Below are 14,366 nucleotides of genomic sequence, written 5' to 3'. Positions count from 1 at the left end.
GGGGTATCTGCGTACTCAGGAGAAAATGCACAATACATTTTATGGTGCATTTTTTCCTGATACCCTTGTGATAAAAAAGCTACCTGGTTGAAGCAACAGTTTTGTGGTAAAAAAAAATTGTTTTCTTTTCACGGCTCAACGTTATAAACTTCTATGAAGCCCCCAGGGGTTCAAAGTGCACATCAAACATCTAGAAAAAATATTTGAGGGCTCTAGTTTCCAAAATGGGGTCACTTATGGGGGAGCTCCATTGTTTAGGCACCTCAGGGAGTCTTCAAACCCGACATGGCGTCCGCTAATGAGTGCAGCTAATTTTGCACTCAAAAATTCAAATGGCGCTCCTTGCCTTCCGAGTCCTGCCGTGTGCCCAAACATTTGATTTCCACCACATATGAGGTATCTGCGTACTCAGGAGAAAATGCACGATACATTTTATGATGCATTTTTCCTGATACCCTTGTGAAAATACTAATTTTTATGGCTAAAGTAACATTTTTATGTTAAAAAAGTAAAATTTTCATTTTTTCTTCTACATTGCTTTGGTTGCTGTGAAGCTCCTAAAGGGTTAATAAACTTCTTGGATGTGGTTTGGAGCAGAGTGATGGGTGCAGATTTTAGAATGGGGTCACTTTTGGGTATTTTCTTTCGCCTAGGTTTCTCAAATCACTCCAAATGTGATGTGGTACCTAAAAAAATTTTTTTTGTAAATTTTGTTGGAAAAATGAGAAATTGCTGATGAACTTTGAACCCTTCTAACTTCCTAACGGCAATTTATTTTTTTTTTCAAAAATTGCGCTGGTGTAAAGCAGACAAGTGGGAAATGTTATTTAGTAACTATTTTGTGTGACATATCTCTCAGATTTATGGGCATAAAATTTCAAATTTTGAAAATTGCGAAATTTTCAAAAGTTTCGCCAAATTTCCGAAATTTTCACAAATAAACGCAAAACATATCGGCCTAAATTTACCACTGACATGAAGTACAATATGGCACGAAAAAAAAATGTCAGAATCGCCAGGATCCGTTGAAGTGTTCCAGAGTTATAACCTGTCAAAGTGACACTGGTCAAAATTGCAAAAAATGGCCGGGTCTTTAAGGTGAAAACAGGCTGGGGGCTGAAGGGGTTAAATAATTTAAAACAAAAAACGTGGGGTCCCCCCCAAATTAGATCACCAGCCGAGGTAAAGCGGACAGCTGTGGTCTGGTATTCTCAGACTAGGGAAATCCACTGTTATTGGACACTCCCCAGCCTAAAAATAGCAGGCCGCAGCCGCCCCAGAAGTGGCGCATTCATTAGTCGTGCCAATCCTGGCGCTTCGCCCCAACTCATCCCATTGCCCTGGTGCGTTGGCAAACAAGGTAAAATATGGGGTTGATGCCAGATGTGTAATGTCACCTGGCATCAAGCCCTGGGGTTCGTGAGGTCAGGCGTCTATCAGATACCTGACATCACCAACCCAGGCAGTAATAAATAAAAAATAGACAACAAAAAAAGTTTTATTTGAAAAAACACTGCCCAAAACATTCCCTTTCACCAATTTATTGAAAACAATCAATTCCATGTCCGGCGTAATCCAATAAGGGGGGGGGGTCCCACGGCGATCCATACCATAGTTACTGTCCCAGTCAATGAAGAACAGAATGTTCCCCATTGGCTGGGAGAGCAATGCAGTGACCTGAGCTAACATCAATAGCTCAGGTCACTGCAGGGGATGACGAGCGCTGCTGTCAGGAGGTTAGATGAGATCATTACCTGCTGTGATGATCTCCTGCAGTCCTGCCATCAGCGCTGTCACTGAGTTCTATGCCCGCCGCGTTGTCAGCAGTATCGCGAGAGCCCGTGACGTCACCGCTAGTGACAGTCTCGGGCCGCTCGCGAGACGGGCATAGACCGCAGTGACGGCAGGAGATCGTCATAGCAGGTAATGATCTCATCTCACCTCCTGACAGCAGTGCTCGGCATCCCCGCGGCTGCACGCACTGCTGTGTGTCAGTGTCTGCCTGTGCTGAAGGGTGACAAGCTGCTGACACTGCGGGCAGACACTGACACGCTGCAGGGTGATAAGCTGCTGACACTGCGGGCAGACACTGACACACTGCAGGGTGACAAGCCGCTGACACTGCGGGCAGACACTGACACACAGCAGTGCAGGCAGCGGCAGGGCTGGAGCGGGACACAGACTGCACGGGCACCTGGAGGTCACACGGAAGTGCTTCTGTGCGGCGTCCAGGGAGTGTGATGTGTGTGTTTACTCTGCTCCGCTTCCTCTTCCTGGCATAATGACATCACTCCCTGCAAAACCGCAGGCAGCGATGAGCATTACCGCAGGTAAATCGCGGCTATACTGGGGTATACCGCACATCATTTGCTACCTGCGGTATACCCCCGGTATTTCGCGATTACATTACAGTGAATGGAGTGAAATTCCGGGGGTATACCGCAGGTACCTGCGGAAAAGAAGTGACATGCACATTTTCTCGAGAAATTTTTTCAAGAAAATTTTCACAAAGAATTTTCTTGAGAAAAAAACGCAGCGTGCGCACAGCTATTTTTTTTTCCCATAGGTTTTGCACAAATGTCTGCACAAAGATTTCAAAGTTTTCTCAAGAAATTTCCGCAGCAAAACCGCGGGTAAATCCGCGGGCAAAACGGCCTAGTGCGCACATAGCCTGAGGCTGCTTTCACACTTTCGTCTTTTTCCCTCAGTCACAATCCGTCGCTTTGAGAAAAAACTGAATCCTGCAAAAAAAAAAAATTCTCTCTCTCCTCTCCTTTGCCGGCTCAAAAAAAAAAAAAATACAACAGATCCGTTTTTCACAGGGTCTGTCTCATCTGTTTTAACTATATGCAACGGATCCGTCGCATCAGTCACAAAACGGATTGTGAGGCTGCTTTCACACATCCGGTTTTTGCTGAGCGGCACAATACGGCGCTTTGCAGAAAAAACACAACCTTTTTTTTTACACCGGTTGCGTTTTTTCCGCATAGACTTGCATTAGCGCTGTATTGTGCCGCATGGCCTTGCGTTGCGTCCGGTTTTTGCCGGATGCGGCATATTTAGCCCATGCAATGGCCGGATGGAACGTTGCCTGGTACGTCTTTTTGTGCGGCGAAAAAAACGCATTGCGTCGGATCCGGCGCGATTTACAATACAAGCCTATGACGTTGGATGCTGCGTCCTGCGGCAAAAAACGCATCCGGTCCCCGGATGCGGTTTATTGCACTGCGCATGCTCAGTATCAAGCCGCATCCGTCAAAAAACGGTCGGGCCGCATGGAAAAACTTATGTAACGGATCCGTTTTTTCACCGCATCTGTTGCATAGGTTTTTGAGCTGGATTGAGCCGCACTGCAAAAACCGGATGTGTGAAAGCAGCCTGATTAAAAAACACAGATGCGCAGTTGACATATCTTTTCCTATTATATTCTATACAAATAGACTTGTATTTGCTTTATTTTATTTTTTTACAGTATAAACGCATATGTCAAGTGCACCACAAAAACATAGTGTGAACCTGGCCTTATACTGGGGGCCAAACAAAATTGGCAGTTTGGGACATCAAATAACGAAACAGTGAATTTCCCATGTGACGTTGAGGTAATTCCCCCTTTCTAGCCCAGACATATAATAAACACCATTTCCTCTCATAATTTTGACAAGACTCAGATATGGACACAGCAGAAACCCCTAAAGGCACAATTGTTCTGTATTGGACTCTATATGAGGCAGTAACTGTATTTCATTTTAAGGACCTAGCTGAATACATAAAATGATTAATAATGGCAGCTGCTTGAAAAATACATGGCCACCAGGCTTTCCCTTTACTTCAGAGCCTCCAGCGATAACACAGAAACAGAAGCTCTAATGATGTACAGTGCATCCGACATGTGGAACCGTACAAGCTGCAGCAACCTACCGAGAGCCACCGACCCAGTTCATTGTGCCAGAAAAATATCAGCGGAAAGGGACGGCCACAAAAATGGCGGCAAAAGCGACCTCTGCTGTGAGGAGTATCGTCGGCTCTGCAGTCACGTGACCTGTGGCCTGGCTCCAGGCAGAGCGCGCACACAGTCCTCAGTCACGGAGCGGCCGCTCGGCTCTGCAGACTGAGGGGCCTGAAAAAAGCGCCACATTTCTGCCAGACATGGTGGTCGGTTGCACTGAACTTTTGTGATTCTGGTTTCCATTTGCTGCATGTAGGTCTGTAGTGTACTCTCCCATGTAAACTCCACGTTAACCTCTGATATATGCAATTACACAGTATACATTGTCTACATTACCTACAGGCTCCCATGTAACTAAACAAAAACTGGCAGTGTTTTTTACCGTGAAAGTCTGCAGTAAGGCTGCTTTCACACATCCGGTTTTTCCTATGCAGCACAATCCGGCGCTTTGCAGAAAAAACGCAACCGTTTTTTTTTGCCGCCGGTTGCGGTTTTTTTGCATAGACTTACATTAGTGCCGTATTGTGCCGCATGGGCTTGCGTTCCGTCCGGTTTTTGCCGCATGCGGCAGATTTAGCGAATGCGGCGGCCGGATGGATTGTTGCCTGGCACTTTTTTTGTCCGGCAAAAAAACCCGCATCGCGCCGCATCCGGCCGATTTGCCTTAGGCTGCTTTCACACATCCGGTTTTAGCAGAGCCGGCCAATCCGGCTCTACAACCTATGCAACGGATGCGACGACAAAACCGCATCCTTTGCATAAGTTTTTCACATGCGGTCCGTCCGGTTTTTGCCGTTTGCGGCACGCTACTGAGCATGCGCAGTGGAAAAACGGCATCCGGCCGCCGCATGCGGTTTTTGCTCTGGGAATACTCAGTGCACTGTGCACACAGTGAGCATTCACAGGTCACATAGAACAACTGCAGACTGTAGTGACAAACCCTTTACCTTTGCAAGATATCTTTAAGTAAAAAAGTGAGTGCATTTTTCAATACAGTAAAGATATACACTTGAAACCAGCAGTTTACATACACTATCTAAATAAATAATTGAAAAAAGGCATGTGGTCTCCTTAATTTTGATACCCAGCCATGATAAAGCCCTGGAGAGACCCATGGTTATTGTGTCCCCCCAGGCTAAAAATAGCAGCCTGCAGCATACCAGGATTGCCACAAGACCAGATGCGACAATCCCAGTATTTTATATTGGGCTTTTCCCGATTGTCCTAGTGCGGTGGCAGTTGAGCTAATAAGGCGTTAATCGCAGCTCACAGCTGCCACTAAGCCAAAAATTAGCAACATGAGGCGTGTATGAGACCCCGCCCCCCATTACTACTCCAAGTGAAAAGAAATAAACACAAACACCGAAAAAATCCTGTATTTGAAATAAAATACAAAATCAAAACACCCTCTTTCACTACTTTATTAACCCTCAAGATTCCAGCTCTCCTACATCTGAACTAACAGCATAAAATATGTCAGCACGCTGTAACTTTTGGCAGAGACTGAGCCGCAGCGATGAGCAGTGATGTCACTCCAGTTATTTGCAGTCACAGCTGAAGGTTCCCACAGCTCTCCACCTGTGACCGCAGGTAACCTGACCTCAGTGGACCTCAATGAACTCTCACTGAATTCACAGACCTGCATATCCTGGCAGAAAACTGGGGGAGGTTTGCCAAGAGATGCAGATTTGGTGCTAAAATATTTACACCATATTCCTGCACCTAATCTATACCTGGCAAAAAATTGCATCACTACTGCATCATACCGTATGTTTTTTTGCTAGGAGATGTAGATTGCATGCAGGAATATGATGTAAAAATTTTAGCACCAAATCTGCATCTCTGCAGCAAAAAAAAATGCTGTTTTCTGCCATGAGATGCTGGTCTGTGAACTCAGTGAGAGTTCATTGAGATGCCCTGAGGTCAGGTTACCTGTGGTCACAGGTGGTGGGCCTTCGGAACCTCCAGCTGTGACCACAACTAATTTGAATGATGTCACAGCTCATCGCTGTGGCTCAGTCTCTGCCTGAATCTCACAGTGGGCAGTCATTGTTCTATGGCCACGCACTGTGCCTTCAGATGTAGCAGAGTTGGAATTGTTGTGGGACTTGGTAGTGTGGATTACATCAGACCTGGGTGTTTTGGGGTTAATAAATTGGTGAAAGAGGGAAGTTTTTTTGTTTTTTTTTTAAATAAAGTATTTTTCTGTGTGTTTGTTTTTATTTATTTTTACTTAAAGAATTAGTGGTGGGGGGATCTCATAGACTCCTACCCATCACTAATCCAGGGCTTAGTGACAGCTGTGAGCTGACATTAACCCCTTATTACCCCCGCATCTGTCGTGGTATCAATAGATGGGGGACCCTACGCCAACTGTTTTATTTAAAAATCAGGTTCATTTTTATTTAACATCAAAATTATACAACACATAAAATAATTCCCTCCATAGAAATATCACAGAAAGGGAAAAAACCTTTAGTCAATAAGAAAAACCACACAAATAACATAATAAACAATGCACCCGCAGTCCACGTCTCATTTCAATATGGGTCTCAAAGTGCATATTATTTCCCAATATATTCTCCATAGTATAGCTTACCCAGCATCATTATGACATTATATATATATACACATATACATACACGCACGCACACACATATACATGCACACACATATACATGCACACACATATACATGCACACACCTTCCAGCAGTACGCATATCACCCTATTTGAGGAAATTTGTTAACCGGTCAGAAGGAGAAGGACCTGGTCGCTCGCACTGTCCTGCAGTAACGCCGAGGAGGGAAGGCCTGGGGTATCCAACCATGCCCCCCAGATCTTATAGAACTTTTTCAATGCATTTCTTTTAAGGTATACTCCTCTCTCCAGTCGAAGTATAGCGTTTACTCTTTCCCTAAAATCCCCGATGACCGGAGGCGCTGGGTCCAACCAGTGGTAGGCCAACAGTTTCCTAGCCTGGTACAAGAGACGTGTAATACCGACCATTACCGGCGAACTCAAGTCCACCCCCCCCCTCCAGTAGACCCAGGATACATATAATAGGTCTTGGCTGTAGACGGATATTGAAAACTTGTCTAACCAAATCTAGTACTGCCCTCCAGTAATCTTCAATGTTCCCACAGGACCACATCATATGCATCAGATTCGCACCTTCCTGTCCGCACCTAGGACACAGATCATCCATCCTAACTCCCATCTTATGCAATAGACTAGGTGTCCTATATACTCTATGTAACAGGAATAGCTGTGACAGTCGTTGGCCTTCAGATACAGCAAGGCTTGGAGTCTGAGACAGGACCTCACCCCACTGTTCCCCTGTCATAGGGCCTAGGTCCCTTTCCCACTTCTCTCTAGCCTGCAAAGGGAATTTGTCGAGGTGTCTAGATAACATCACTGTATACAACCTAGAAATAATACCATAGGAGCGATCAGATGTCAACAATTCAGTAAGAGTGTGATTCCGCTCTATCCTAATGTCCATACGACGTGTCTGTGTCTCATAGGCATGACGGAGCTGCAGGTATTGGTAAAAGGAACTGTGTGGTATCCCAAACTCAGCTTGAAGCTGGTCAAATCTTTTAAGTATATTATTCTGAAGAATCTGAGACACCTGATGCACCCCCCTGCTCACCCACATTCTCCAACCCGGGAGTCTCTGCAGCTCCGCCAGTCCACGATTATGCCATAAGGGCCAGTACTCAGTCATTCCTGATATTCCCAGCAACTGCTTCCCTCTATCCCACACCTTGTACATCAATGATAATGTTGGATATAATGTTCCTCCTCTGGGTGAGTATCCTGCATCCAAAAAAGCCACTGGGTGTCCCCATTCTGCAAGGCCCCTCACCAATTTGCCCCCAGCGTCATATGCCTCATCCTTTCCCCACCCCCTGAAGTGCTGCATCTGTGCCGCAACATAATAAACCCACGGGTTGGGGACTGCCAGACCCCCATCCTCCTTCCCTCTCTGCAGGGTCTCAAGGCGGATTCTAGCCTGCTGCTTTTGCCACAAGAGTTCCCGAAACAAAGTGTTGATTTTACGGAAAAATTTCCAGTGGATCCATATTGGGGCGTTGTGGAGAAGATACAGAAGTTTGGGCATCAGTACCATTTTTAGTAGATTAGCACGGCCAATAAGGGACAGTGGGAGTCGACACCAGGCATCTATCTTGTTCCTAAACTGAGCCAACACTGGTTCCAGATTTTGAGAGTAGTAATCACGCGGTCGGGCACTAACCACAATCCCCAGGTATTTAAATGTATCCACCGTCGGAATTGGCAGCCCCAGAGTACTAAAATTAGATGGGAGTGGATCTATAGGGAGCAGGGCCGATTTCTTCCAGTTTATTAGGAGTCCCGAGCGCCTACCAAATTCTATAATAATATTTATTGCTGGGCCCACCGATGTCCCCACCTCCCTGAGATACAGCAACAAATCGTCCGCATAGAGGGAAACCTTATGCTCCAGACCGCCTATCTCAAACCCCTTTACGCCAGCGGATGCACGAAGCATAGCCGCCAATGGCTCAATTGCCGCTGCAAATAGTAATGGAGAGAGAGGACAGCCCTGTCTCGTGCCCCTGGCCAAATTAAAAGACGAGGAGGTACAACGATTAACTCGAATCCTGGCCCGCGGAGAGGCATATAACAATTTGACCCAGCCAATAAATCTGGAGCCAAGACCCAATTTCTCCAAAACTACCCATAGGAAATTCCATTCAATACTGTCAAAGGCTTTGGCTGCATCTAATGACAGGACTGCTCTCTCCTTGTTTCTCCCCTCAGAACTTAGCTGTATCCCCAGGAATAAACGTCGCAAATTAATGGAAGTAGATTTATTGGGGATGAATCCAGTCTGATCCTCGTGGATCACTGACGTGATCACCCGGGACAATCTGTTAGCTAGAATTTTAGCGATTAATTTAATATCTAATGTAAGCAGCGAGATTGGGCGATAGGAGTCAGGCGCGGTCGGATCTTTCCCGGGTTTTAAAATCAGAACAATAATAGCCTCCCTCATGGATGCAGGGAGGGATCCCTTCTCCTCAGCATCTCTGAACACATCCAAGAGTCTTGGCAGCAGCAGATGGGTATATAATTTGTAGAATTCACCCGGGAGTCCGTCCGCACCTGGGGCCTTTTCATTTTGGATTTGACCGAGCGCCTCCTCCAGCTCCTGCAGGTCTATATCTCTATTCAGGGATTCTCTCTCACTATCTGACAGACTGGGGAGAGTGATCTCCTCCACAAAGTCCCGCAGTTCCTCATCCCCATAATGCGATTTAGAGGAGTATAATTGGGTGTAATACTGTTGCATGACCTCCACAATCCTCCCGCTGTCCCTCACCTCCTCTCCAGTGTCAAGTTTCAATTTGGTGATATAGGTCAATCCCTCCTGCGCCCTAGCAATTGTAGCCAAGAGATGTCCCACACTCTCCCCCTCCGTAAAGTACCGCTGCTTAAGGAAAAAGCGTTTGTTAGTGGCCAAGGAAGTCATATGGTCTCTCAGAGCTCTCTGTGCCCTCTCTAAGTCCCGCTTGGCATCATCTGTAGGGTTAGATATAAGAAGTCGTTCTGCATCACCTAAAGTGTCCGTCAGATACTTAGTGCGCTCTCTTGTTTTCGCCTTTCGGGTGCAAATTTCCCTAATATATGTCCCACGAACATACGCCTTCATTGCGTCCCACACTATATGTTTAGATGCCGTACCGTCATTTGTCACAAAATATTCCCGTATAGTGTCAGTCAGAGTGCCCCCTATCAGTTGTATCCAAAAAGGGTTGAGCCGCCAAGGTATCCCCGCCAGCCGGTCTGGGTCCCCAAGCCTTAGACGAACCTGTAGTGGGGAGTGGTCAGACACCCCCCTGGCCAGGTACGTGACTGAAGCTACACAAGGCAGCAGCTGAGCATTTCCAATGGCCAGGTCAATCCGGGACAGTGAATGATGAGAACTAGAATAGCATGAATACTGCCGGACCTGCGGGTTTCTAATACGCCAAATATCTACATATCCCACCTCCTCCATCAGTCTGGCAAGGGATGTAGCTGCCGCCCCCACTGAGATATTCCCTGTATGTAACTTATCCCAATACGGGTGCAAGTAATTATTATAGTCTCCTACTAATAGGGTGGGGACCTCAGGGAGGGAAGCAACAAAATTGAGGATACGTTTCAATGGTTCCCCTGTGTATGGCGGCGGAATATAAATTGCAACTAGAACACAGCGCACATTATGAAGGACACAGTAAAGACATACAAATCTACCCTCCTGATCCACAGAAGCTTTAAGACACTCAAACGGCACTGTCCTGTGTATCAGGACACTCACCCCCCTGGAATGTGTGGTATATACAGAGTGATACTCATGGGCTATCCATTTTTTGTGGAGCAAGTGGAGCCGCTCCTTCACCAAGTGCGTTTCTGATAAGAATATTATGTCTGGCTTAAGCTGCTGTAGAAACAGAAAAACTGCACATCTTTTAGTGGCTTCACCCAATCCTCGCACATTCCAGGCCACTATATTAACCTCCTTCGCCATAAGGGTGAGTGCACATATGTAACAGCAGGGGGCAGCAAGCGGGGACCCCCGGACCCATCTGCAGCAGTTCCCATAGATGAGCATAGACCAAACAGGTGCATAAAACAAAAAGGTCAAACAACATAGAAACATACACAGTAAACCAGGACATTCCTCTCAAACAGAGGGAAGTGGGGCTAAACATAACCGTAAGAGCACATAACGGTTTAAATTCCTGAACAGTCATCAACTGCATAGTAACCTATCTGGGTGGCTCCTGCCGACCGTCCATAAGTGTTCCAGCTGGGAAACATAGCACGTTCACCTCAGCAAGTCCAACAGCAAGGAATCCGCAATAATCCTCAGCGGTGATTTCTGCGCAGTCCTTTTTCGTTGGTATCGAGCCATGCGGCTGCATCCTTTGGAGTGTCAAAAAACTTTGTCCCACCATCCGCCACCACTCGCAGCCTGGTAGGGTATAGCATTGAGTAAGAGATCTGCAGCTGCCTCAGGCGTTTTTTGACATCAATAAATTGCGCTCTCCTCTGCTGGATTTCAGTGGAAAAATCCGGGTACAGTGAGACCTTATGGCCGTCAATAGCCAGATCCTTAATCTCCCGGGCTCTGCGGAGCGCAGTGTCCCTGTCCCTGAAGTGCAGTAGCTTGAGGAGGATAGGACGAGGGGGTGCCCCTGGTGGTGGGGGTCTAGTGGGGACCCTATGTGCCCGCTCAATAGTGAAGAAAGGAGAAAACAGATCCATACCCAAAGTCTTGGGGAGCCACATTTCAAAAAAAGCTACTGGATTATTGCCTTCTGCCTTTTCTGGGACCCCGACCAGTCGGAGATTGCTTCTGCGGGATCTGTTTTCTAGATCGTCCACCTTAGCCCTAAGCAATGAGATATTGTGGATTGCTCTGCCAAGGTCCCGAGTCAGAGGGGGAAGCTTATCCTCTGTGGCACTGACCCGGTCTTCCAGGGCCCCCACCCGTACATTGACCCCCTGCAACTCGTGCCTGATAGATGAAATGTCCATTTTAATTCCTCCCATCTGTATGTTCAAAGTGGCTAGCATATTGTTGCAGGTGTTTACTGCTGCAAGCACATCACTGAGGGTGGGCTCTGCTCTCCCAGGATCTGTGTTTTCATCTGCAGCTCTAAGGTTGTCCCCCTTCTCCACATTACTGGCAGCAGCCAACATACTCACAGCTCCCTGCTGCTCTTCCTCCTCCATCAGTTCTTGTCCTGGGATCTCCTCCACGCTGAGGTCACACTGCTTAACAGCTCCAGGTATCTCAGGCTGATCTCGTGCAAACTTGCTGAGGCGAGCTATTGCATCAGACGCCCTGCCCCCACATGAAGCTCCAGCGTCCATGAGTGTGGCCTGTGTCCCGCGCTTCTTATCAGCCCGAGTTCTGGTCATATCACTCAGGTCTTTGAAGCCCCCTCAGTCTAGGAGAGGTCACCACTCCAGGAAAGCAGTAAAACAAACTTTAACCCCAGCTGGACAGGATTATACAGGAGTTTTTTGCAGGAGCTCTCTCTACACAGGTCTTCCTCACATGCTGCTCAGGCCACGCCCCTGTTTTATTTAATTATTTTACACCATTATAAAGAACACAGACAGTGTGTGTGATTCCAACCAATCACAGACGCTATCTCAGAGGGTGGGGGCGTGGTCCAGCGGCAGCCAGAGAGGCCGGTGGAAGGGGAAAGCAGTGAATATAGATGAGGGATAATTGTCGGCCTCGGAAGTATGTCCTCCTTTAACCCTTTTTTATTTTCTTTCTTTTACAGCCCCCCTAGACCATTTTACAACACTTTTGCTTTTCATTCAATTTAATAGGTTTGACTAGGATTGGCAGGATCGCTCATCTCTAGTTATCACCTATCCTATAACTTGCTAATTGGTGGGTGTCCCACCGCTAGAACCCACACCGATCTGCAGAATGTAGAACTTTTATCTCCATTACAAGATGACGCCGCAGGTTGAACACCCAACCAACGCTCCATTCATTGTCTGGGGAGGTACCAGAAAAGCCTCGTAGGGAACGAGGAGCAGCATAGGTCTGGTTAGCATACTGCTACTCCATTCTAATGGGATTAAAGCTCCCCATTCTGCTGATTAGTGCTCGTCCCAGCAGTTGGACTCCCACCGATCAGCAAGTTATTACTTATCCCATATACAGTTGAAACCAGACATTTACATACAATATCTAAAAAGACACATATGCATGTTTTTCTCACTATCTGACATGAAATCAGAATAAATCTTTCCAATTTTAGGTCAATTGGGATTATAAAAATTCTTTATATTTATTTGCCAAATACCAGAATAATGAGAGAGAATGTTTTAAGTCTATTTTTATTACTTTCTGCAAAGTAAAAAATGTACATACATTTCATTAGTATTTGGTACCATTGCCTTTAACCCCTTCAGCCCCCGGGCACTTTCCGTTTTTGCATTTTTGTTTTTTGCTCCTTTTCTTCCGAGAACCGTAACTTTTTTATTATTCCGTCAATCTTGCCATATGAGGGCTTCTTTTTTGCGGGACGAGTTGTACTTTTAAATGAAACCATAGGTTTTACCATATATTGTACTGGAAAACAGCAAAAAAATTCCAAGTGTGGAAAAACTGCAAAAAAAGTGTGATCGCACAATAGTTTTTGGGATGTTTTATTCACCGTGTTCACCATATGATAAAACTGATGTATCTATGTGATGCCTCAGGTCGGTGCGAGTTTGTAGACACTAAACATGTATAGGTTTACATGTATCTAAGGGGTTAAAAAAATTCACAAGTTTGTCCAATAAAAGTGGCGCATGTTTTGCGCCATTTTCCGAAACACGTAGCGTTCTTATTTTTTGGGATCTATGGCTCAGTGATGGCTTATTTTTTACGTCTCGAGCTGACGTTTATAATGGTACCATTTTTGCGCAGATGCTACGTTTTGATCGCCTGTTATTGCATTTTGCGTAAAACTTGCGGCGACCAAAAAACGTAATTTTGGCGTTTGGAATTTTTTTGCCACTACGCCGTTTACCAATCAGATTAATTGATTTTATATTTTGATAGATCGGGCATTTCTGAACGCGGCGATACCAAATATGTGTATATTTATTTATTTTTTAACCCTTTAATTTTCAATAGGGGGAAAGGGGTGTGATTTGAACTTTTAGGTTTTTTTTTTTTTTTTTTATTTTTTAAAACTTTTTTTTTTTACTTTTTTTTTTTATTTTACTAGTCCCCCTAGGGGGCTATAGCGATCAGCAATCCGATCGCTATTATCTATCTGCTGATCACAGCAATACAGCTGTAAACAGCAGATTCAGTCACTTTGTTTTTCCCTCTGTTCTCGGCCGAGGGAAAACGAAAGTGAAACTTCGTAGCTGCAGGCGTCATCACATGAGCCTGTGCTACGATGGCAACCACCGATAGTCACGTGATAACACACGTGACTTCCGGTGGGGGCGGCGGTAAGTAAAAAAACATGGCCGCGCGCATTTAGATCTTGCTGCCAGACTTTGGCAGCAAGATTTAAGGGGTTAATGGCCGCGGGTGGAAGCGATTCCACCCGCGGCTAGCAGGCACACATGTCAGCTGTTGAAAACAGCTGATATGTGTGCCGATCCACGCCGCCTGCCCACGGCAGGGGGCGGGGCTTAACGGGACACGATCCTGGACGGATAGATCCGTCCAAGGTCGTGAAGGGGTTAAGCTGTATGACTTGGGTGAAACATTTTGGATATCCTTCAACAAGCTTCTCACAATAGTTGTTAGGAATTTGGGCCCATTCCTCCTGACAGAACTGGTGTAACTGTGCCTTGTTTGTAGGTTGCCTTGCTTACACCTGCCTTTTCAGCTTTGCCCATAAATTTTC

At 46.0% G+C, this 14,366-nt stretch overlaps 1 protein-coding gene across 1 annotated transcript in view; it reads right to left on the bottom strand.

The window, feature by feature from the left end:
- REDIC1 (regulator of DNA class I crossover intermediates 1) overlaps window positions 1-3,999 on the bottom strand; it is a 139,807-nt gene extending 135,808 nt beyond the window's left edge. Inside the window, exon 1 of the mRNA XM_075342558.1 lies at window positions 3,919-3,999. Within this exon, the coding sequence (XP_075198673.1) occupies window positions 3,919-3,941 (23 nt within the window). The 5' untranslated portion in view covers window positions 3,942-3,999. The remainder of the gene's footprint in view (window positions 1-3,918) is intronic.
- Window positions 4,000-14,366: the final 10,367 nt, after the last annotated feature.

This window comes from Anomaloglossus baeobatrachus, chromosome 4, assembly GCF_048569485.1.
Source record: "Anomaloglossus baeobatrachus isolate aAnoBae1 chromosome 4, aAnoBae1.hap1, whole genome shotgun sequence".
In the NCBI taxonomy this organism is placed as follows: Eukaryota; Metazoa; Chordata; class Amphibia; order Anura; family Aromobatidae; genus Anomaloglossus; species Anomaloglossus baeobatrachus.
The sequence above is the reverse complement of the archived record's forward strand: the minus strand, read 5'-3'. Positions and strand labels throughout refer to the sequence as shown.